Here is a 19,903-nt window from a genome sequence, read left to right on the forward strand (position 1 = left end):
GGAGTATGCACGCGAATGATGAGTGAGTATATGCATGCAACTAGCCCTTGAGCCATGTATTTCTTGGTCAAGAAGCCTACGTGGCTGGCTTTTGATCCAAATGAGTATTGTGACGAAGAGGTGCGCATGCTGCAAGTGCGGCACAGAGATGGCAGTTCAAATACAAAGCTTGTAAAGTTTGAGGATGGCACATGGTATTTGAAGAATGGAAGCCAGATGTTTGCACTGAAAAGCACGGGCATGAAGAGACACACAGGAATAGGAGCTCAGAATGGAAGAACTGTGGAGATCAAAGAGGTCGTTGAGAGCAAATGGTTTGTAAAGGCAAATGAGGCAGAAGAAAAAATGTGAGTACATGAATATGAGCTTGCTGAAGTAATAGTAATAACAGGTTTATGCAATCAGCATGATGGTACATCATGTGTACAGAATACACGATATGAAATAAACAAGATATGAATGTTATTATGCATGTTTGGTATACCTGTGATGCCTGGCACATGAGTGCAGTGCTGAGCTGCATTGGCGTAACGAGCAATGGGCTCAAAGATGGTAGGCATGGCAGAAGTAATCTGAAATGATTTAATGAAAAAATTTGACCCCGGTACAATATTTAAGAAGGTAAGTTGAAGGCCTGAGTAATTTAAGATGAATCCAATGAGAGAGATAAGCATTAAGAAACTGTCGATACACATTTGCACACGAGAGAGTGGAGTAAAGCTTGAGAAGGCAGCAAAGGTTCTTGAGCAGCTGACTGGCCAGAAGCCTGTTTCATCGAAGGCAAGGATGACGATCAGAAGCTTTGGGATCCGAAGAAACGAGAAGATTGCAGTGCATGTCAATGTGTCAGGCAAGAAGGCATATGAGCTTCTGAACACGGCATTGAAGGTAAAGGAGTATGAGCTGAAGACAGGCTGTTTCAGCAACAACGGATGCTTCGGATTTGGAATTGAAGAGCACATTGATCTTGGACTGAAGTACGACCCAAGTGTTGGTATTTTTGGAATGGACTTCTTTGTTGTTCTTAGCAGGCCTGGAGACAGAGTATCGAAGAGAAGAAGGTGTAAGTCTAGGGTAGGAAACGGGCAGAGGGTGTATGCCGAGGATGCCAAGTCGTGGTTTATTGAGAACTTCGAGGGTGTTCTGATCGAATAAACTTTTTCGCTATTTGTTGTATGTGAGTGTTATGGAAATATTATATTCGTTGGGACTAACAGAGTATTGAGCCAATCCGATATAGCTCAATGATAGCAGGACATATGCTGATACTTTTAGCAAATAGAGTTTATATAATATTTTATTACTTAACTGATGAACTTATGTGTTCTTTATACAGCAATACTGGGCAGGCATTTTGATGCTTGCCATAGGATGTGGGCATGCGCCAATGCAATATTGGTGATGATTTACAGCACAATTTCAATTCCATCGTCAATATGAACGCTGTCTACTATAAAAATTCTTCCATCTGATTTTCTGACCGACGACTTGTCTCCGTTACAATCAAGAATCTGAACGACCTCGCCTCTGCTCAGACAGATGTCTCCGCTTTCACAATGCTCGGTCTTTAGAAATCCAATCTTGAAAAACTCTTTCTTGTTATGCTCGAGCTGGAAGGTTCGTCTGCTTCGCGAGTTGAAAATCAGGAATATGTTGATCATCTCCACACAGGCAATATTTACAAGCATTATCTTCCAGTATCCAGAGATGTAGTATAATGGGAGCATGCATAGCACCTCACACACAAAAAGGCCCAGAAGCGTCTTGCTATCAGGTTCGTATGTCTTTCTCAAAAACCTTCTTCGATACTCGCGTGTTTTTGCATGAAAGCGTAGCAGTGCAACTAGATTGAATCCAACACTGAGTATCAATGCAGCACCAATGTCAAGACTGAACGAGTGATCGTGTACAAACACTGCTACTGCCAACACCGACGTCAATAATGTTTTTGCGGCAAATAAATGGATTTTGCCCATGAAGGGCTAAAACAAAAGCTATTTCTAGTGGTGATAAGGAGGTGCTCTTCGAACTTTGCATCTTTATTGATCAACAACACAATCATACATCAATTGCATAGTCAATTAGCTATCTTTGATCTTAATTATGCATTGCTCATCATAAACCGTTTCAATGAATCACAGCATGGCTAGGTAAGGCATGGCAATAGTAGCATTGATATGAGCTGCAATTCATGGCTCAGGAGATGTGTGCATATAAAGACGTGCAGCAGCATGCGTACAGTAGAATCGAATAGAATAGGTTCTGCATCACATTTGCAAGAATCAATAAGGCCCTGCATATGGAGGTTCCTTTGAAGCATTGCAGAATCAATATAACCAGAGGAGTTGGAATGATTGCTGTCAAGAGACACTTCACAACTGAGCATGTGTGCTTAGACGATTTTGATGTTTCTATGGCTATATATGATGCATCAGGCCAAAAAATACACAACTACACGGGATCTGTGTTCACAAAATGCAAGGATATCGCAGCACAAATATGTAATGAGCCATTTCGTATGTTCATAAGTAGCAATCGTGGAGTCGAGGCGATTGGTGATAACTGTATGCCCATTATTAAATGCCTGTATAAAACTGGGGAGTCTGTGAGGATCAGTGCATCGCACAGAGTTGTGATCGTCAAGCATGCATACCGGGTTGGATTTAGACTGCTGGATGCAATCAGTGTACTTGGAAGCCTCCGCAGGCTGAAGCTTGCTAACTGTGGGATAAGAAAGATTCCTGATGTTTCAATGCTAAGGCTTACACATATCAATCTAAGCAATAACAAAATACATGGGAGTGTTTATGCTAATGGGACATTCAGCAAAGTTGATCTATCGCATAACAGGATTTGCAGTGTTCTCAGAATGAATGCATCTAGCCTAAACCTTGCTCATAATGCAATTCGCTCATTTTCACAGACATTTAAGTACCAGTACCTGTCTCTGAGCCACAATCCATTGGAGGAGTATTCTTCTGAGGCATGTGTTGTAGATTTATCTTTCACAAGGGTGCAGTTTGTTTGTTCGAGAGTGGCAAGAAAGGTTATTCTTGACGGCACGCAAGATGTGAGGCTGGGCATGTTTGACAGGCTTATCTATCTAAGTATTTGCAATTGCCAACTAAGAACACTTGATGTTGAAGCAAAGAGCCTAAAAGTTCTAAAAGCAAGGAGCAACCTTATAGAGTGTGTGCCTGTGTTTCCTGCACTGGAGTATCTGGACATATCAAGAAACTTGGTGCGCGAGATTCAGTGTAAACAGCTGACCTTCTTGAATGCATCCATGAACCAGCTAATTACATTTGATTTTAGACAGATGCATAAGATGGTGCATTTGGATCTGTCTTACAACCCAATTATGTCACTAGAAGGGCATGTACAACCATCCACAACATATTTGCGGCTTGAGCATATACACATGGACATAGTTGGAGAAGCATACAGACCAATGTGTATGAATGATGTGAACGGGTGTACAGTGCATGTGTGCAAGAAAACAGATATGGTGGTTGAGCAGATTGTGATTAGCAATAGCGTACAGCATTTGAATGTGTTTATTGTGTGTTCAAGAAAACCCGGTGATGATATAAAAAGTGCTGTCAATGCAACCTTCTCGAGAATAGATGGATGCGCAGATACAATTGAGTGGTTTGAGAGGTTCAGGTCAATGCTCAACACGCTGATTTCTGAAATGGATACTGAAGCGTCATATTTGATTTGCATGGTGACCTCAGAGCATGTAGTTATTAGTAGGATAGGCATGGACGCGGTCTTTTCGAACTTTGCACATATTAGAATACTGAATGAGCCCGAATGTGTGTACATCTATGATAACATTGGTAGTTGGAACCTAATTCCGGTAATCTGCCCACTGAAAGATACGGTATCCAGATTTGATGTGCTGGATACATTAGAGAATGATATTGGCAAGATAATGCGATTTATGAACTATGAGTGTCCGTTGGCAATGGCAATGAGCATCTCGGATTTTTGTATATTTGATGAGTGCAAACCTGCAAGTGGCGTCAGATGCACCAGGAGCATTTCAGCTGCATTGAAAGGGTGTTTGGAGTATGAGCGTGAGTTAAATACAGTTGTGGAAAAGCGGAGCGTGGCTGATAGAAAGCGCAGGTTGATGGAAAGTGCGATTAACGGATGTGGAAACTACAACCCAGTGCTGAAGACATCAAGCAGGCTTGGGTATGATTCTCTGATTACGAATCCTAATCCTGTATTTGTTTTCTGTAGGATATTCCCAAGAAACTCTGCAGACATTCATGCATGTATTGTTTCAAACACCAGAAACATAATCAGAATGGCCTGCAATATTTTTTTCGGGGTAGTAGTGGAATCTTCAATTGACTTTTATGTACTAGCGTTCCATGATAGAATTGAGGCGTGTTTGTGGGGACTAAAGATACAGGAAATGCTTGGATGCGTTTATTTGGATGTGAGTGTAGGAATGGCATGCGGGGTGTTTTATACAAAGATTTCTGGGGACCATGTGCGCTTCTATGGGCCTGCACTTAACAAGGCGGCCAGGCTGGTCAATCTTGGATGCGGAGTGTTCTGCTGTGATTGTGTGCGAGTGGAGCATCCGAAAATAGTGTATGTGCAGCAAGGAAAGAAGAGTCTGAAGGGATTTGACGGCATGCATATGATATATGTGCTGAAGCAGTCAAGAGTTGAGTATGATGCATCTGGGCAGCTGATTGCAAATGAATAGGATCTGTAGCATAAATACTTGGTTTGAGAAAGGCATATGAGTGTGTTCGCTGTGAGTGTTTTGATTGAAGAAGGCAAAAATTACATGCACCTGATATGCAATGAAAATGCTATGATATGTATAGATGCATGCAGGTTTGATGTACTAAAGAAGGCTCTGTGTGTTGCGTTTACTAGAAGTGTGTATAGTGCACAGCAGATTCTTGCGATGGAGGAGTGCACGAGTAAACGGCGGCTTGTGTGTGTTCTAACAACACACAGGCATTCTGACCATACAGGGGGGATTGATGAATTGAAGAGTGAGATGCCGAGCGTACGGCGAATTTCTGGGTTTGAAGACGAGATCTGTGAATGCGGCGATGTGTTTGACCTTGAAGGAATTGAGGTTGAGTGTATTCATACGCCATGCCACACGTCTGATAGTTTCTGCTACTACATTGCAGGAAGGTATCTTGCCACTGGCGACACATTGTTTTTCCTTGGATGTGGCAGATTTTTTGAAGGAACAGCTAAGCAAATGGTAGATGCAATTGAAAAAATAAAAGCCAGAGTTGATCGTGAAGCATTGATACTTTATGGGCATGACTACAGCCAACAGAACATTCGATTTACAGAGCAGTTCTGCTTAGTTCCTGAAAGCATCAAAAGCAAGCGGTTTTTGAAGTTGTACGAGGAAGCAGAATACAATTTGTTTTTCGATCCAAGGCGTGCATTTATATATGAAAGCATTAATGCAATATCTTGTGAGCAGCAGGCCCACAGAGACCCCACGGAATGCATTTCTACAGAAGATGCAATGATGGAACTCCGTATCAAAAAGGATTTGTTTAACAGGCAATAAATTAAATGCTTGATGTGTTTGTATTTGAGGCGACAATGTGCTTTATTTTGATATATTTTCTATCCTAACTCTGTTTCTACTGATTTCTATCTTAAGGTTCTTTCTTGGAAAGTAGTACAGCCCGTTGTTGAAGAAAAACGGCTCGTTAGCAAATAAGTCGGTTATCTTGCATTTATCCTGCACCAGCTCCATTTTTGTCTCTGTGGCGGTTTGCCTGTCACTAAACCTTAGCTTTCCATGAACATACATTTCGTTTGCATATACCTGTGTTTTGCATCCATCGATGGACAGATAGAAGTACCTGCATGTTGTATCAATGTACAAATACCGGTTTGGGGCAGTGTCATGTATTATTGTTCCGGTGTGCATTGAAGTTATCTCTTCCAGATCAAGCTCAAGCCTCAGGCCGTAATGCATGTCTGCTTGATCTAGCACCCTGTTGATTGACACAACTTTCTGGGTTTCAAACACTCCTTGTGGATAAAGGCTGAACTCCAAAGGACTACAGAATACAACAGCAGGCCCAGATATTGTTGCAAGCTTGTCAATCGTCGTAAGTACATGAAGCCTTTTGTAAGCTTTGATTGGAAACGGATCCTTGATAGATGAGAACGATTTGTTTAGCCAGTCATTTTGGATGCCAACTGTTGTGTAGAAGCGATCAAACAGCGGATATACAATGTAGACGGGAATGCTGTCTTTCAAGTGCAGCAACGATAGGACATGGAACACCACTTCCAGGAGTAATGTTGTGAGATCAACAGGAATAACAGCGATATCTGTTTCCAAACACTTTATACAATCAGAAAATGCATCAATTTCATGGATATCTGGCTGTTTGTCTGTGTTCACTATCAAGTAATCTGAAGAAATACTGCCTGCGTCCAATGAAAATCGTTTTTTGCTCGATAGTGATGAAACATAGCACAGTGTCTTTCTGTTCTCTAGCTCAATAAGATAGCTTGCCCATCCAATAAATGTTCCTGCCGAGCGAGGAATAACACGGACCTGATTAAAACGGCATATCTCATCGAACCTAATAAGCCTTACATTCCGTCTGAATCTTGCAATGTCTGCACTGGTAACAAGCACCCCATCGTCTCCGTCCTCCTCGTAATGCAGCCTGAGATTCAGAATGGACTGGTAGTTCATCAGTATCTGCTCAAAAACCGGTTCGGTCATGTATATTGGAACATCTTTCTGCATAAAGAGGACACCCAACGAGTCAGACCTGGTGATAAGCACATAGTCTATGTCGTCAGTAAGTCTTGGGAGTGCAAGTTTCAGAGGCCTGGAACTTTTATCAAATGACGGATACGAAATACATGCTCCATACACACTGGATGGATAATCAAGAAGAAATGTTTGCTCGTTTGCATGGACGACATAGCACGACCTTCCCCTTGATACGATTCGTTTTATCAAGGCCATTCCAGGGTTACTGCATGAGTGTAATCTAATGCCTGTGTAATAAATCTGTACATGGCTGTAAGAATATGCCCTGATGCATGAATCAAACAACATGGTTGAAGAGTCAAGTAAGATGATTGAAGAAGCGGAGGAAGAGATCCTGGGCATTATACGAAGCGAATATTTGCAGATTTTCCATGTTGTGGATGAGGTTGGCGAGAATGCTTTTTTGAGAAGCACGGAACTTGACAATGCGCTCCGGAGGATTTATGAAGAAGTTGGAGATGCTGGGGTGGTGCAGAGTACAATAACAAGGTTTGTGCATAGATGAGTTGTTTGTGTATGGTGTGCTTTGAAGATGTCATGAGTATTGATGCCCTGAATGCTGAAGAGTTTGTTTGGATACGAAAGCCATGTTCAGATGGTCAGGAATGTGTACAGAAAGGACTCGATGAGTGAGGAAAAGCTCTCGAAGCTGATTACATACATGAAGTCAAATGCATCAAGCATTCCGAGTGTTTTGGATGATCTGCGTGAGAAAATAGAGGAGGAGATGCAGAGTACGCATAGGCTAAAGATCGGTTCGAGAGTGCTGCGCCTGATGATTGATCAGCTACGGGACGTATCGATATGCTATGAGTCGCGGATGGTGAATATTTTTGTGGGGATAGTCAAGAAGATATTGGCTCTGAAGAAAATGGGGTTTTTTGAATACTCTGACCACCAGGAGTTTCTTGATGTGTTCAGGTATTTTTTTGAAACGGTCCCGATTAGGACACATGAGAGTGAGAAGTACATCAGGACGATCCTGCTTATTGCAACAAGTGTTACAAAGGCAACGATTGCGGTGAAGGCATCTAAAAGGCATAATGAGGAATCGCCAGTGATTTTGAGTGATGATGGCATGGATGATGGCACAGAGATGGATAGTTGCAGTGATGGCTCTGATGAAAGCAACATGGCTGAGTTTGATCAGGAGAATGCAGGTGGTGAAGAGATGTCTGGGGTAAAGTTTGAGTATTTGTTTCTGGAGGTAATCCATTCGTTGATGGAGGTGAAAAATGTGCTGAGGGCAGGATATGACGAAAAGTACAGATGGCTTGTGAATTCGTTGATGAAGCCTGGCGAGGTGAATGATGCAAAGAAGAGGGAGATCCTTGGGCTGGTAGGAAAGAAGGCAAATGAGATAGGAGGAAGCAGTTTTGTGTATTACGTGCTTAGATATGGGAGTGTTATGAAAAGGCCGTGCCTGGACATTCTTACTAGGTGTCTTGAGTGTAATCTGTACCCGCAGGTGATTCTGCAGGCAAATGTTAATATCTTGGAACGGCGAAGGCGATTTGAGGAAGGAAACGAGATTGATGAGTGTGAGTTTCTGGTGAGGGAGGCGATTGGATTTCTGAGTGCCCATGATGTAGTGCATCTGGATCAGAAGGAGATGGTGTGGAGTTTGTTCTATGTCTTGGAGATGTTTTTTTCGAACGGATACCGACCTGAATTTGAGTTTGTGATTTTGTATGTGAGAGTGTACTTTGAGAAGTGCATGCAGATATCGGATGTTTTCTATGAATTTCTAAAGAAAATGTATGAGGAGAGTGGGTTGTGCACAGCTGATATGCGTGGAGTAATACTTGCTGAGCTAGACAGGTATCTTTTACGGAATACTGGATGTATTTTTGATGCCAGGCTTGTGATTTATCTGCTGAGTCCGCCTACGGATGGCACCGTGCCAGCGCATTGCAGGATTCTGTATCTGTCAAGAGCTGGCATTATGCGCATGACTGCAAAGCCTCTAATGGGGGAAAGAATCATGGGGAAGCTAAGGCTACTGCTTTATCGAAGTGGAAACATGGATGTGCAGAAGCTTGTGATTGAGATGGCGATGAGTGGAGTGTTTCGAAATGATTGGCATAAGATGTTTTGCGTGATGAACGAGAAGGGGATGCTGAGTGAGTCGCACATGAAGGAGATGTATGGAGACAAGTATATTGAAATAAATGAAATGATTGATAAGGAATGTGGAGGTAGGAATCTAGAGGGATATAGCTTTGAAGAGGACAAAATGCTGTATGAAGAGTGTTTGGCAAGGCCGAACCAATATTATGAGAGTGTTTGCAAAGGACGACGGAAGCCCAGGATTGGATTGATTGACTATGAAAGCTATTTCAGATGAATCTATGCCTGTGCTTTATGCTATACGATTAGTCCATGAATTGTAGCCAAGAGCGCTATGCTGTACAATAAATGAGTTGTGGTATTGTGTATGATGATGGCTGTGAATGGAACAAGTAATAAGTAATAAGCAATGGCTGATTGATAATTGATAATTGTGCAGGTTTTATTTTGGCGTGGTAGCAAGGACTGGGGTGTGGATGGGAAAGTACAGACTTAAAGGACTGATTGGAGAAGGAGTGTCTAGCACGGTGTATAAAGGCGTTTCTGAGGAGGAAAAAGAGGTGGCGGTGAAGGTTGTTCCGAAAGAAAGGATGAGCAGATGGATGGCAAAGAGGGAGATAGGCATACTTGGAATAGCTAGGCATGAAAATGTGATTGAACTGATTGATTATTTTGAGACGGCAAGCCATGTGTGTTTGGTGGAAGAGTTGTGTGATATGAATCTTGTTGGGTTTTTGAACGAGTATGAGGTTGATGAGCCTGTGGCATTGAAGACGTTGAGGATGATATTGTGTGGGGTGGAGCACATTCACTCGTTAGGAATAATGCATAGGGACTTGAAGCTAGGAAATATTCTTTTGAAGGGAAATACAGCGAAGATATGTGACTTTGGGCTTTCCTGCTATTTGGATGAGAGTGACGGGCGATTATGTGGGACAGCTGATTATATTGCGCCTGAGATGACGAGTGGAGGCGGGTATTCGCTTGGGGCAGATATGTGGTCTGTGGGAGTTATATTTTATGCGCTTTTGACGAGGAAGAAGTACATGAAAGGATCTGCAATGCCGATGTGTTCGCCGAGTGTGACGGACCTGCTTGGGAGACTGTTGGAGATTGATGCATGCAAGAGGATTTGCGCAAAGGAAGCATTGATGCATGAATGCTTTGCTAGATTTATTCCCAGCTTTCAAGATTTTCGCTGTCTGTTTGACTTTGAAAAGAGCACCAAGCATGGAACGGTCAGGAAGAGCGGAGGATTTGTTGAGATGGGAGATGTCAAAGTGGCTGCGCAAATGCAATGTAAGGGAGGAGGTAGGCACGGAATGGCCGAATGCATGTGTGGACAAGGATTTGAGTATGTAGTGTGTGTGAATGGGCGAGAAATTGAGCCCGCGATAGTTACGAATGGAAAGCTAAAGACATTGAGCTTGATAGCAGCATACATCAAGATTGCTATGCAAAGGACGGCAAAGATAGTCATAAACGATGAAGGAGTGAAGTTTAGTTACATGTTTTCGGGAGACTTTTTGTATAGCGATTGCAGAAAAGGAAGCATTCTGAGGGGAACTGGAGGAATGCATGAAATGAATGATGGCCTGGGCCGGAAGTACAGTTATTGGGATGTGCCGCGAGATTTACGTGATAAGGTTTGTGAGCTGATGCAAAGAAGCAAGAAGATAGATGATGAGGTGTGCTGGTTTTCACGAAGACAGCCTATTCTTGTGGATTGTCTTTCTCAGCAGCAGTTGTCGATGTCCATGTCGATGTCCTGGGCAGCTGAGGCAAGCGAGATGAATATTAGAAGCGAAAGCAGGTACTACTATGCTCCAGGTGTTGGATGGTGTGTTAGGAATGGATTTTCGCTTGTTTTTCTTTTTGTTGATGGAGAGATGGTTGAGGTTGAGTGCTTGGATTTGGCAGTAAGGAGTGGAGAGCAGATGCTTGCGATTGGAGACGACCTTCCGCTACAGTTAAAGTGCAGTTTAAAAAGAGTATTGCCGTTGATAATGAGAATGATGTGATTGAGAGGAATGCACATGATTTATTATTTTAGAACATAAATAAACAATGATAGAAGAGATTTTTATAGTTAGGCATGATGAAAGGGTATTGTATGGAGATGCAAGCAAGTATTTTGGAAGCATCCAGGATGTTATAAGTGAGAGCGAAGGTGCTCGAATAACACGGGTGAGGATGAATGACGTTGTGGTTGGTGTGCTGTACAGATCGATGAGTGACATTTCTGCACTGAAGTATGTAGAGTGGCTTCGAAAGCGGCTGGAAAGGAGTATAGGCATGGTTTGTGAAAAGAATGTGCTGGGGAACTATTTCATGCTGTTTAGAATTATCAGCAAGCATGAGAGAGAGTTAGATGATGGCGGGGAAAGGCATTTTTTTGCAGGCATGAACAATAACAATGTGTATTTGGATGTTGTTGAGAGGCATAGCGCAATAGTGGACGAAGGCCGGATCGTTGTTAATAGGGCAGAAGGAAGCGTATATTTAAAGACGGTGTTTAGTGACGAAAGGATGATTAAGGTTGCGATTGGTAAGTTGAATGTGGGCACGATTGCATACAAGAGTGATGAAGTTGTTCACGATGAAGTAGGTGCGGTAAAGATAGAGATTAAGTCTGATGGGATGGAGAGTGAGGTGTTCAGGTATTATGCAGCAAGGAGTAAGCGTCTTTTAGTAGTAGTCTATGGAGATGAAGGAGGCTATGTTGTGGAGTGTAGTGAGCCCACGAAGTTTGATGAGCTTGTGATTTTTTTTCCGGTGCCCAGAGAGGCATTGAAGGTTGTTCACCGGCATAAGGCTGGAAGTAGTGTATATGATGAAAGCAGCAATGTGGTGAGATGGGATCTGTCTGGTGTAGTGGTAGCGAGTGAAAGAATGGAGTATTGTGTAGAGAGGTTTGATGCAGGAGAAGACATGAGGCCTATCCTAGTGCACTTCATGGCTAAGAATTGGAATGATTGCATGGTAAGAATCGAGAGTGCAGAGTGTATTGGGCATTCAATGAACTTCTGGACAAGGTATGCGGTGGTAAGCGGGAAGTATGAAATGCGAGTGAACATGAAGCAATTGGAAGAGCATAAAGGTGGCAAAATGGACAAGGCTTGTGCGGGAATCGAACCCGCGCCTACTGATTACGAATCAGTTGTTTTGCCACTTAACTAACAAGCCTAATGCTAAAATGTAGTGTGTTGGACCATACCTGTGTGTATTGCATACAAGACATGCTGTGTGCATGACTAGTTGTACGCTATACATGTGAATGAATGTAAATGTGTGCTCATGCTGAAATTGCAAAAGTTTAATGAGTTTGAGAATAATCATGGGATGGATCCGATTGAAACGCAGATTGTGTTTGTTCGGAATCTTCCGAAGAGTGTGGATAAGGACTTGGTGATACGATTGTTTGGAGAGTATGGATCGATGATTCAGATACGGATAGGGAATGAATTACGCACTGAAGGAACTGCGTTTGTGGTGTATAGAAGCGTTGAGTGTGCAAGAAAAGCAATCAGACACATGAATGGATACTATCTTGAAGAAAAGTACTTGAATGTTGGATATTGGCAGCCATTTGACAAGTTTAGGTGGATGGTATGCCGAAAATGATTAGCATATGATTTGAAGTATATAAGTATTGTAAATGAGTGATATGCTAGACTCTAGGCACTACAACGAATGATAATAAAAGTGTGTTTGATGGTTTAAGGAGAATGATGTTGTGTGTAATGGCATGCATAGATGTAATGCAGTGAAGTATTTGAGCATGGAGGTAAGGCTGGGTTGTGACTATGGCGTAAGTGGTATCTGACAGCGTGGCCGAGTGGTCTAAGGCAATCGATTCGAAATCGATGGACTCTGTCCCCGCAGGTTCGAATCCTGTCGTTGTCGTTTTGCACTATGCATTCAAGGGAGCTGTGTGTAACTTGTAACTGTGTAGGAAACAAAGCATGATGAATGCCAAATTTTTCATCCCCAACATGGCACTTGAGAGGCAGAGCCAAGTGAGGGCTTCGATATTCCAGGCGTCTCAATCTCTTTTGCAAACGCTGTCTACGTCGCTTGGTCCAAGAGGGCTTGACAAGATGCTTGTAAGGGACAAGAAGACTGTGGTGACAAACGATGGAGCGACGATACTCAAGTACCTGAACAGATACCCGGTGCATGGGATTCTGTCAAACATGTCGTCTGCACAAGATGAAGAGTGTGGAGACGGAACAACAAGCGTAGTTGTGCTTGCTGGATGCCTGCTGGAAAGAATAGCTGCCCTACTGGAAAGGAACGTGCATCCGTCGATTATTTGCGACAATCTTGAGATTGTAAAGAGGATAGCGCTTCGTTACATTAACCGAGTCAAGATAGAGTGTGACAAGAAAGACTTTGTAAATACGGTGAACACTGCACTGAGCTCGAAGATAGTGTCTTCAAGCAGCTGTGAGATGGCGTTTGCAGCAATTGAGGGCATGGAGCATGTGAATGGGCAAAAAAGACGCATAAGAATAATTAAGAAGGTTGGGGGAGGATTGGACGATGTAAAAGCATACAAGAGCATTCTTTTGGAATGCGACATTAAGAACTTGCCAAAGAAGGTTAAGATTGCAGTTGTGCAATTCTGCCTTAGTGCGCCTAAAACCAACATGGACAGCAAGATTTTGATAAATGACTCGTCTCTGATGGACAAGGTGATACAAGATGAAAGGAAGTACATTTTGGAAATGTGCAAGAAAATAAAGAAGAGCGGATGCACACTACTGATTGTCCAGAAGAGCATTCTGAGAGAATCGTTGAGCGATCTTGCTAGTCATTTCTTAAAGCAACTGAACATCCTTGTAGTAAACTCCGTGGACAGAAAAGACATTGATTACTTGTGTACTGCGCTGTCTATCCAGCCTGTTTCTGAAATAGATCTGCTGGGGGTGTCGTCTCTGGTTGAGGTTGAGATTGGAGAGGTTGAGGGAATGCTTGAGATAAAAGGATACGGATGCACTATTGTGCTGAGGGGATGCGATGAGATGGTTGTTGACGAGGCAGAACGATCATTGAATGATGCATTGTGTGTGGTGAAATGCCTGAATGAAGTGCCATTTTTGGTTCCTGGAGGAGGGTCTGTTGAGATGGGAATTGCCTCGATGCTTTGCGAATGCACCGAAGGAAATGTGTATGTCCTGAGGGAGATTGCCAAGGCATTTGAAGGGATTCCGTACTTTCTTGCAAAGAATGCAGGACTCTATCCTGTTGAAATTGTTTCTGAGCTAAGGAATGAACTGAAGCAGAACGAGTGCGTAGGAATCAGCGTCCGAAGCGGGCATGCTGGAGATATGGTCAAGGATGATTTCGTGATACAACCAGCAAAGGTAAGCATCAGCATGATTACTCTTGCGCTTGAAACAGTATCTATGATCCTCAAGATCGATGACATTCTTCCAGCTAGAAGATGATAGGTGAATTAAACCAAGACAACTAATATTTATGATCATTCTATGTATTTATCGATCGTGATGCTTAGGATGTTTGAGCGCTGCTTAGTCAGTAATAAATTACTCCTGGATGCATTATGCTAATGAAAGCGATGAGTATTCAATCGAAATATCGTATTGCTGCTCTATACATACTTTTTCATGCTTAATTCTGATCACGAGTTGCTCAGGCGCTGCATGACCTCATCTGCACACAAAAGTTTGTTTTCTTGCTCTAAAATATTGAGAACCTTTTCAACCAATTCCTTTGTACATCCAGGCTCGCTCTCACCAACAATGAATCTATGGTTCAAAAGCATGTCTATTGTAGGCCTTTTCTTTGGATCCTTCATCAAGCATTCATTCATCACTTCAACTGCTAGCTTGTTACCGCACGTGTACTTGAATCCAGAATACTCCTGTAGCTTCTGAATCTTCTGTATTATGTTTGGATACTCATGCAGAGGCGGCCTTGAGTGCACCATTTCATACAAAATACATCCCAGTGACCAGATGTCGGAGCTTCGTCCCATCTTCGACTTGCTCTGAGTCACAGCCTCAGGTGACATGTAGTTCACAGTCCCACACTGTTCCTCAGATAAAATGCTCGTTGTATCGTTTCTAATTACCTTAGATATCCCAAAATCAATCAGCTTCACTCTTCCCTTTACAAAAAGAAAATTCGCTGGCTTAAGATCGCAATGAATGATCCTTTCCATATGGACCCTCTTGACGATCAGAAGCATCTGCTCCCATACATCCTTGATAAAGTTCATGCTAAGCTTTCCTGCCTTTATTATCCTCGACAGATCTGTTTCTCCATACTCCAATAGCATGTCTAGGTACTCTCCTCCAATCTCGTGGTCCATTATCTCAACTATCTCTGGCGTTCCCTTGAACTTGTACAGCAGATTGATCTCATTGCTATACAGGCTTAACATCTTTTCGTCTCCAATAAGCTCAACTCTTTTCAATGCATATACATTGCTTCCGTGCAGTACTTTGTAAACTTTACTGCTTCCTCCCTTTCCTATTTGGCTCAGAACCTCAATCTCCATGCTTTTTATCATCATTCTCTGCCTAGGCTTCATTGTCATAGAATCAGATCTTGGAGACAGGCTGTTGCATTCAGATGCAGCTCTTCCAAGCATTGCATTTATCTCGTTTGTTATGCCTTGTGAATAATCCTCCATATCAAATTTGACACACACACCTCCAATGCATGGCTGATGCTGCATTGGTGCTCTGCTTGCACTGCTCAATGCACACATACTCTTATCTCTGCCATTTGCGCTTCTTTTACTTTGATCATTGCCTTCAATCGATAGAAACACTTTGTTACCAAGCACTCTTGGCTCATTAGTTGCATCACAACTGCTAGCATCACACATACCTGTGTAGTTGCTTACACTTTCACCCTCGCCAATACATCCGTTTGGTATAGTATTGCCATTCTTACAGTTTGCCCCATTCTCCACATTCTCTACATCGATTGCATATGGTTTAAGACATGCCTTGGGATCTCTTCCAGCATTTATACAGCTCTCAACATACTTAAGATGCTCCAAAACATTTCTTTTCTCTGCAAACTCCTTGACTTTGATAAACTCAATGCTTTGCTGCACAATCTTGCCAATTCCCTCGTTTCTGCACTCAGCCTCAAATCTGATGTATGCCTCCCAGTAGCTGTAGAACTTGCAAAACCGCATCTTTATCATCTTGAACGTCTCTCGTGCCTCCGTCGAGTCTCTCGAGCCGTCTATAAGAAGCTGGATATAGTCTAGCCATATGCGCAGCGAGTACTCGTCGTCGTCCATGCTCTTTGATGTTGCCTTGTAATACAGCGCGATCTCCCTTGTCTTTGATATGCTCATCTGCTTCTGCTCCTCAAGATACTCATACAGATCCTTGCTGTTGAAGATCCCTTCCATCCAATGTTTGAGGGCTCACTATTGTGCTGATCGTGCTTGGAACATAATCTGAAGTGCTACAAAACAAATGGATATTTCTGTGTTGCTACAGCACATTCTGCAGAACGAGCATTTTGCTGATGCAGATCATGGCCATGGAAATGCAAAAGAAGACACAGGCCAGATATCTCTGCACGGCATACGCTTCATTCTTAATATCATAGGTATAGAAATCAAGGATGAATGTTCAGCATGCAAAGTTCTTCTCCACAAACAAATAGAGGATGCACTGATCAGAAAGTACAAGGATGCATATGGAATAAGCATAGACCAGAGAATATACTCGATCAATGAAATACACGGGCTCATTCTGTTTCTGTACATGAAGCAGCGTAAAACAGACGATGTTGATCCGGCCCTTGAGGCATTCTTTGAAACACTCTTCTTCAGCAGCACAGACACAAACGAGTTGGAGAGCCTGAAAAGCGAGAATGCAAGACTAAGCAATGAAAACAAAACGCTTGTACAGAAAATAGAAGAAATAAGCAGCACCATCATCGATCGGGGATTTGAAGAAGAAGCAACAAGTGTAAATGCAGAAGTGCTGCATAAGCTAGAACACGAGCTGATAATACTCAAAGAGCAAGTCGAGTACGAACACACTGCGATTTTGGAGGCATGGTATCACTTGGCACAGGACACACTAAAGAAATAGAACCCAACAGAATTTCAGAAGCCCTCATGGAAGAAAAAGCAAAGCTCAAGGAAACACTTAAAGCATTGATAAAGAAACGCACAGATCCACGGGTAAAGAGCCAAAACGAGTTTCTCACGCACACAGATATGATTGTCAATACGCCAGAGCCAAACACAAATGCATTTGTCAAGAAGAAGCCATGTGCAAATTGTACATGTGAACTGAGAAACCAAGAAGACACAAGGTCTGCATGTGGAAACTGCCATAAAGGTGATGCTTTCAGATGCAGCACATGCCCATCGCTCGGACTGCCTCCATATCAGCCAGGTGAAGTTGTTTCATTCTCTGCAGAGCTAAACGACATGGACTGAGCTAATCGCATTCCCATGTGTAAAGCTCCATCAATTAAATACATGTTACAATGCACAACACATTCAAATCCTTTATTCCACTTCCAATGCAGCGCCATGCTTACTTTGTCAAATCAAAAATCTTTAAGAGTTTTATTTCTTCTTCACAAACAGAATGGCTGGCGCATCAAGTCCACATTCCTCCCTCTGCTTCATCGTGCATCTGCTTCCAGATTTCAAGACCGAAGGCGATTCAGTAACCACCTCCTTGTCTTCCATAGGCTTCTGCCGGAATCTTCTTGCCTTCTTGACATCCGGAAGACGTATGAGAAGGTTATCATAACATTCAGACGTTCTGATCTCAAGATCTTCCTCCTCAAGATCCTCGTTGAAGCAAAACACTGCAGTGGGAAGAAAACACAGCGAAATCATGTTTACAAGTGGATACCAGTACCAGTAATGCAGAAACATAATAGCTCCCGCTATTCTATCTGCAGAAAGAACCCCAGATGCATTCCTTACAGAAAAAATAATGTTTCTTCCTCCTGCCTCGCTTACTCCTCTTCCAAACACTGCTCCAAACTCCACGGCCCCATCCTCCTTCTTGTCAACCACAAGCTTATTCAGTCGCTCAATAATACGCTTGTAGTTCGGTACAAGAGACGGATTGCATTGCATCAAAACAAAGCCTGCCCCAATGCATGCAGACTGTCTTACTAAGTTGTTGCTGTCATACATTAGCGCTTCAAGTATGTCAGAACATGTTTTGTCCCCAGTGCCTGCCTGAAACAGCCCAAGAACCACAGCGGTGGTTGCCCTGACAAAAAAATTGTGATTCTCAGAAAGCGGCTCTAGTGTGCTCACAAGAAGATCCCGATCATCACAGCATATGAGTCCAATCGCAATCACTGCCGCTCTCTTGACATCATCGTCCCCATCATTCACATACGGCAAAACCGTTGCAATCACTCCAAGCCTTCCTGTCCCCACATACGACGACCCAAGAGAAAGAAGCCCGTTACTCTTCATAACAGCATCCTTATCTGCCATAAGATCATTTATATAGCTCTTCATTCCTTCTGCTCCCTCGAATGCATTTTCGTCATAGAACATCTCCTCACTAAACATCATCGTCAGTGAAATAGCCACTCCAATCGCTCTCTTCACACGTTCAAACTCCGTTTCTCTTCCAATCGCAATCAAGTCGTCCACAAGCTCAACATTCCAAGAGTTCAGCCCAACCAATCCAATCCCATACACAGAAGCCTCCACCAGCAACGTCTTGTCAACTTTCAGCAGCCCTCGTAGCCTATCCAGTATGTCTGCATTAACAGACCCCATGTTTATCAGCCCCAACCCCAGACAAACACCATGCGCAAGCTCAGGCGTCAGACTCTCTTCCATATCTAGAAAATACATCAGGTACTCAGTGTCCTCCTCACTGAACGTGCCTGCCTTCATAATCCCCAGCGCCATCAACGCACCTCCTTCCTTCTGGCTCACCTCATTCGGCAAGTAATTCTTCAGAATCTCATACGGATTCGAGTTCAGCGCATGAATCATCCCAATGCTCGAAACCTCAATGAACCTGGCCCACTCCTTCGACTGGCCAAATATGTCCGTGTTACTCCTATAAAACGTATCATTCGATGTCCCAAGATTCATCAACGAATTCACCTGTCCAAGATAATGTGTTCTCGTCTTTGCTATCGACTCAAGAAACTTAAAGCTCGTCAAGTTCTTCTCAAGAAGAAATGAACACATAATCTTGCTCATAAACTCCCCACTAAGAATCTTCATCACATTTGCATTCTGCACTTCAATATCAGGCCTGTAATTGTCCTCGACATAAAAAGCAACCTCATAGCACAGCAAAATATCAGACTCAGCAAGCCTCTCAATCATCTCCTTTACCTTATCTATCTTCTCAAGATAGAAACATCCATCAACAACATAGAAAATAAACGGCTTCATCTCAATCCCAATCGCCACTATCGCCTCATACAGCTCGCGAATACTCCCATTCTCCTCTGCAACAGACACAAGAAGATCCAGCACGTCTCGGCAGTCATTTACACCGCATAAATACTTCTCAAGCACCTCCTTAAACATCTCATATGCCTTTATGCAAAACAAATACCCCAGCAGCGACTCGTCAGCGTCTTCCTTTCCAACTATTCTCAGAACAGCATCCCTAACCTTAAGATCCCCATACTTCTCAACCAACTCCATCATTCTATACACTATAGACTTGTAATAGAACGATCCGTCATCAACCAATCCATCTCCTGCTTGCAATGCATACTCAATCGATCGCTCATAATCCTCAAGCACAAAATATATCTTGCTCAAGCACAAGCTGGTCTTTGCATCCCGGGACTTAATGTACTTCAGATCGTCTCGAACATACGGCGCAATCACATCAACATGTGCATTCATCACCTCAATTGCCTCCTCTTCCTTCCCCTCCCTGAGAAGCGCCCGAATATTCGGCAATATCCTGATTGTTTGCATTCGATGGGCTGTCTCCAGGTAAAATATTTCATTCTAATAACAATCAATCCTTTACTCATTCCCAATCAAAACACTCATCACTCTTC

General features: G+C 42.9%; 14 protein-coding genes and 2 non-coding genes across 16 annotated transcripts; 12 read left to right on the plus strand and 4 right to left on the minus strand.

The window, feature by feature from the left end:
- Window positions 1-54: 54 nt before the first annotated feature.
- On the plus strand, window positions 55-351 carry HK407_02g02710 (uncharacterized protein; the record flags this gene model as incomplete). The annotated part of the gene is made up of 1 exon (XM_060420272.1): window positions 55-351. One exon carries the CDS (start codon window positions 55-57, stop codon window positions 349-351), a length of 297 nt encoding a protein of 98 aa, XP_060277506.1.
- A 297-nt stretch (window positions 352-648) lies between these two features.
- On the plus strand, window positions 649-1,155 carry HK407_02g02720 (ribosomal protein; the record flags this gene model as incomplete). Its single annotated transcript, XM_060420273.1, has 1 exon — window positions 649-1,155. The coding sequence occupies one exon, from the start codon at window positions 649-651 to the stop codon at window positions 1,153-1,155; it is 507 nt and encodes a 168-aa protein (XP_060277507.1).
- A 251-nt stretch (window positions 1,156-1,406) lies between these two features.
- Window positions 1,407-1,976, minus strand: HK407_02g02730 (uncharacterized protein; the record flags this gene model as incomplete). Its single annotated transcript, XM_060420274.1, has 1 exon — window positions 1,407-1,976. One exon carries the CDS (start codon window positions 1,974-1,976, stop codon window positions 1,407-1,409), a length of 570 nt encoding a protein of 189 aa, XP_060277508.1.
- A 323-nt stretch (window positions 1,977-2,299) lies between these two features.
- HK407_02g02740 (uncharacterized protein) lies at window positions 2,300-4,729 on the plus strand (the record flags this gene model as incomplete). The annotated part of the gene is made up of 1 exon (XM_060420275.1): window positions 2,300-4,729. The coding sequence occupies one exon, from the start codon at window positions 2,300-2,302 to the stop codon at window positions 4,727-4,729; it is 2,430 nt and encodes an 809-aa protein (XP_060277509.1).
- A 36-nt stretch (window positions 4,730-4,765) lies between these two features.
- Window positions 4,766-5,569, plus strand: HK407_02g02750 (uncharacterized protein; the record flags this gene model as incomplete). The annotated part of the gene is made up of 1 exon (XM_060420276.1): window positions 4,766-5,569. One exon carries the CDS (start codon window positions 4,766-4,768, stop codon window positions 5,567-5,569), a length of 804 nt encoding a protein of 267 aa, XP_060277510.1.
- Window positions 5,570-5,611: 42 nt separating this feature from the next.
- Window positions 5,612-7,000, minus strand: HK407_02g02760 (putative beta-lactamase-like protein; the record flags this gene model as incomplete). Its single annotated transcript, XM_060420277.1, has 1 exon — window positions 5,612-7,000. One exon carries the CDS (start codon window positions 6,998-7,000, stop codon window positions 5,612-5,614), a length of 1,389 nt encoding a protein of 462 aa, XP_060277511.1.
- A 73-nt stretch (window positions 7,001-7,073) lies between these two features.
- Window positions 7,074-7,310, plus strand: HK407_02g02770 (uncharacterized protein; the record flags this gene model as incomplete). Its single annotated transcript, XM_060420278.1, has 1 exon — window positions 7,074-7,310. One exon carries the CDS (start codon window positions 7,074-7,076, stop codon window positions 7,308-7,310), a length of 237 nt encoding a protein of 78 aa, XP_060277512.1.
- A 51-nt stretch (window positions 7,311-7,361) lies between these two features.
- Window positions 7,362-9,152, plus strand: HK407_02g02780 (uncharacterized protein; the record flags this gene model as incomplete). Its single annotated transcript, XM_060420279.1, has 1 exon — window positions 7,362-9,152. One exon carries the CDS (start codon window positions 7,362-7,364, stop codon window positions 9,150-9,152), a length of 1,791 nt encoding a protein of 596 aa, XP_060277513.1.
- A 199-nt stretch (window positions 9,153-9,351) lies between these two features.
- Window positions 9,352-10,896, plus strand: HK407_02g02790 (serine/threonine-protein kinase; the record flags this gene model as incomplete). Its single annotated transcript, XM_060420280.1, has 1 exon — window positions 9,352-10,896. The coding sequence occupies one exon, from the start codon at window positions 9,352-9,354 to the stop codon at window positions 10,894-10,896; it is 1,545 nt and encodes a 514-aa protein (XP_060277514.1).
- Window positions 10,897-11,990: 1,094 nt separating this feature from the next.
- HK407_02g02800 lies at window positions 11,991-12,061 on the minus strand. Its single transcript has one exon. It is a non-coding gene; the product is annotated as a tRNA-Thr (tRNA).
- Window positions 12,062-12,172: 111 nt separating this feature from the next.
- On the plus strand, window positions 12,173-12,499 carry HK407_02g02810 (uncharacterized protein; the record flags this gene model as incomplete). Its single annotated transcript, XM_060420281.1, has 1 exon — window positions 12,173-12,499. The coding sequence occupies one exon, from the start codon at window positions 12,173-12,175 to the stop codon at window positions 12,497-12,499; it is 327 nt and encodes a 108-aa protein (XP_060277515.1).
- A 200-nt stretch (window positions 12,500-12,699) lies between these two features.
- HK407_02g02820 lies at window positions 12,700-12,781 on the plus strand. The gene has a single exon. It is a non-coding gene; the product is annotated as a tRNA-Ser (tRNA).
- Window positions 12,782-12,870: 89 nt separating this feature from the next.
- HK407_02g02830 (TCP-1/cpn60 chaperonin) lies at window positions 12,871-14,328 on the plus strand (the record flags this gene model as incomplete). The annotated part of the gene is made up of 1 exon (XM_060420282.1): window positions 12,871-14,328. One exon carries the CDS (start codon window positions 12,871-12,873, stop codon window positions 14,326-14,328), a length of 1,458 nt encoding a protein of 485 aa, XP_060277516.1.
- Window positions 14,329-16,344: 2,016 nt separating this feature from the next.
- On the plus strand, window positions 16,345-16,971 carry HK407_02g02840 (uncharacterized protein; the record flags this gene model as incomplete). Its single annotated transcript, XM_060420283.1, has 1 exon — window positions 16,345-16,971. One exon carries the CDS (start codon window positions 16,345-16,347, stop codon window positions 16,969-16,971), a length of 627 nt encoding a protein of 208 aa, XP_060277517.1.
- Window positions 16,972-16,997: 26 nt separating this feature from the next.
- On the plus strand, window positions 16,998-17,324 carry HK407_02g02850 (uncharacterized protein; the record flags this gene model as incomplete). The annotated part of the gene is made up of 1 exon (XM_060420284.1): window positions 16,998-17,324. The coding sequence occupies one exon, from the start codon at window positions 16,998-17,000 to the stop codon at window positions 17,322-17,324; it is 327 nt and encodes a 108-aa protein (XP_060277518.1).
- A 132-nt stretch (window positions 17,325-17,456) lies between these two features.
- On the minus strand, window positions 17,457-19,817 carry HK407_02g02860 (uncharacterized protein; the record flags this gene model as incomplete). The annotated part of the gene is made up of 1 exon (XM_060420285.1): window positions 17,457-19,817. The coding sequence occupies one exon, from the start codon at window positions 19,815-19,817 to the stop codon at window positions 17,457-17,459; it is 2,361 nt and encodes a 786-aa protein (XP_060277519.1).
- Between the last annotated feature and the right edge of the window lie 86 nt (window positions 19,818-19,903).

This window comes from Ordospora pajunii (genome assembly GCF_021821965.1).
Source record: "Ordospora pajunii strain FI-F-10 chromosome Unknown Cg_02B, whole genome shotgun sequence".
Classification (NCBI taxonomy): Eukaryota; Fungi; Microsporidia; family Ordosporidae; genus Ordospora; species Ordospora pajunii.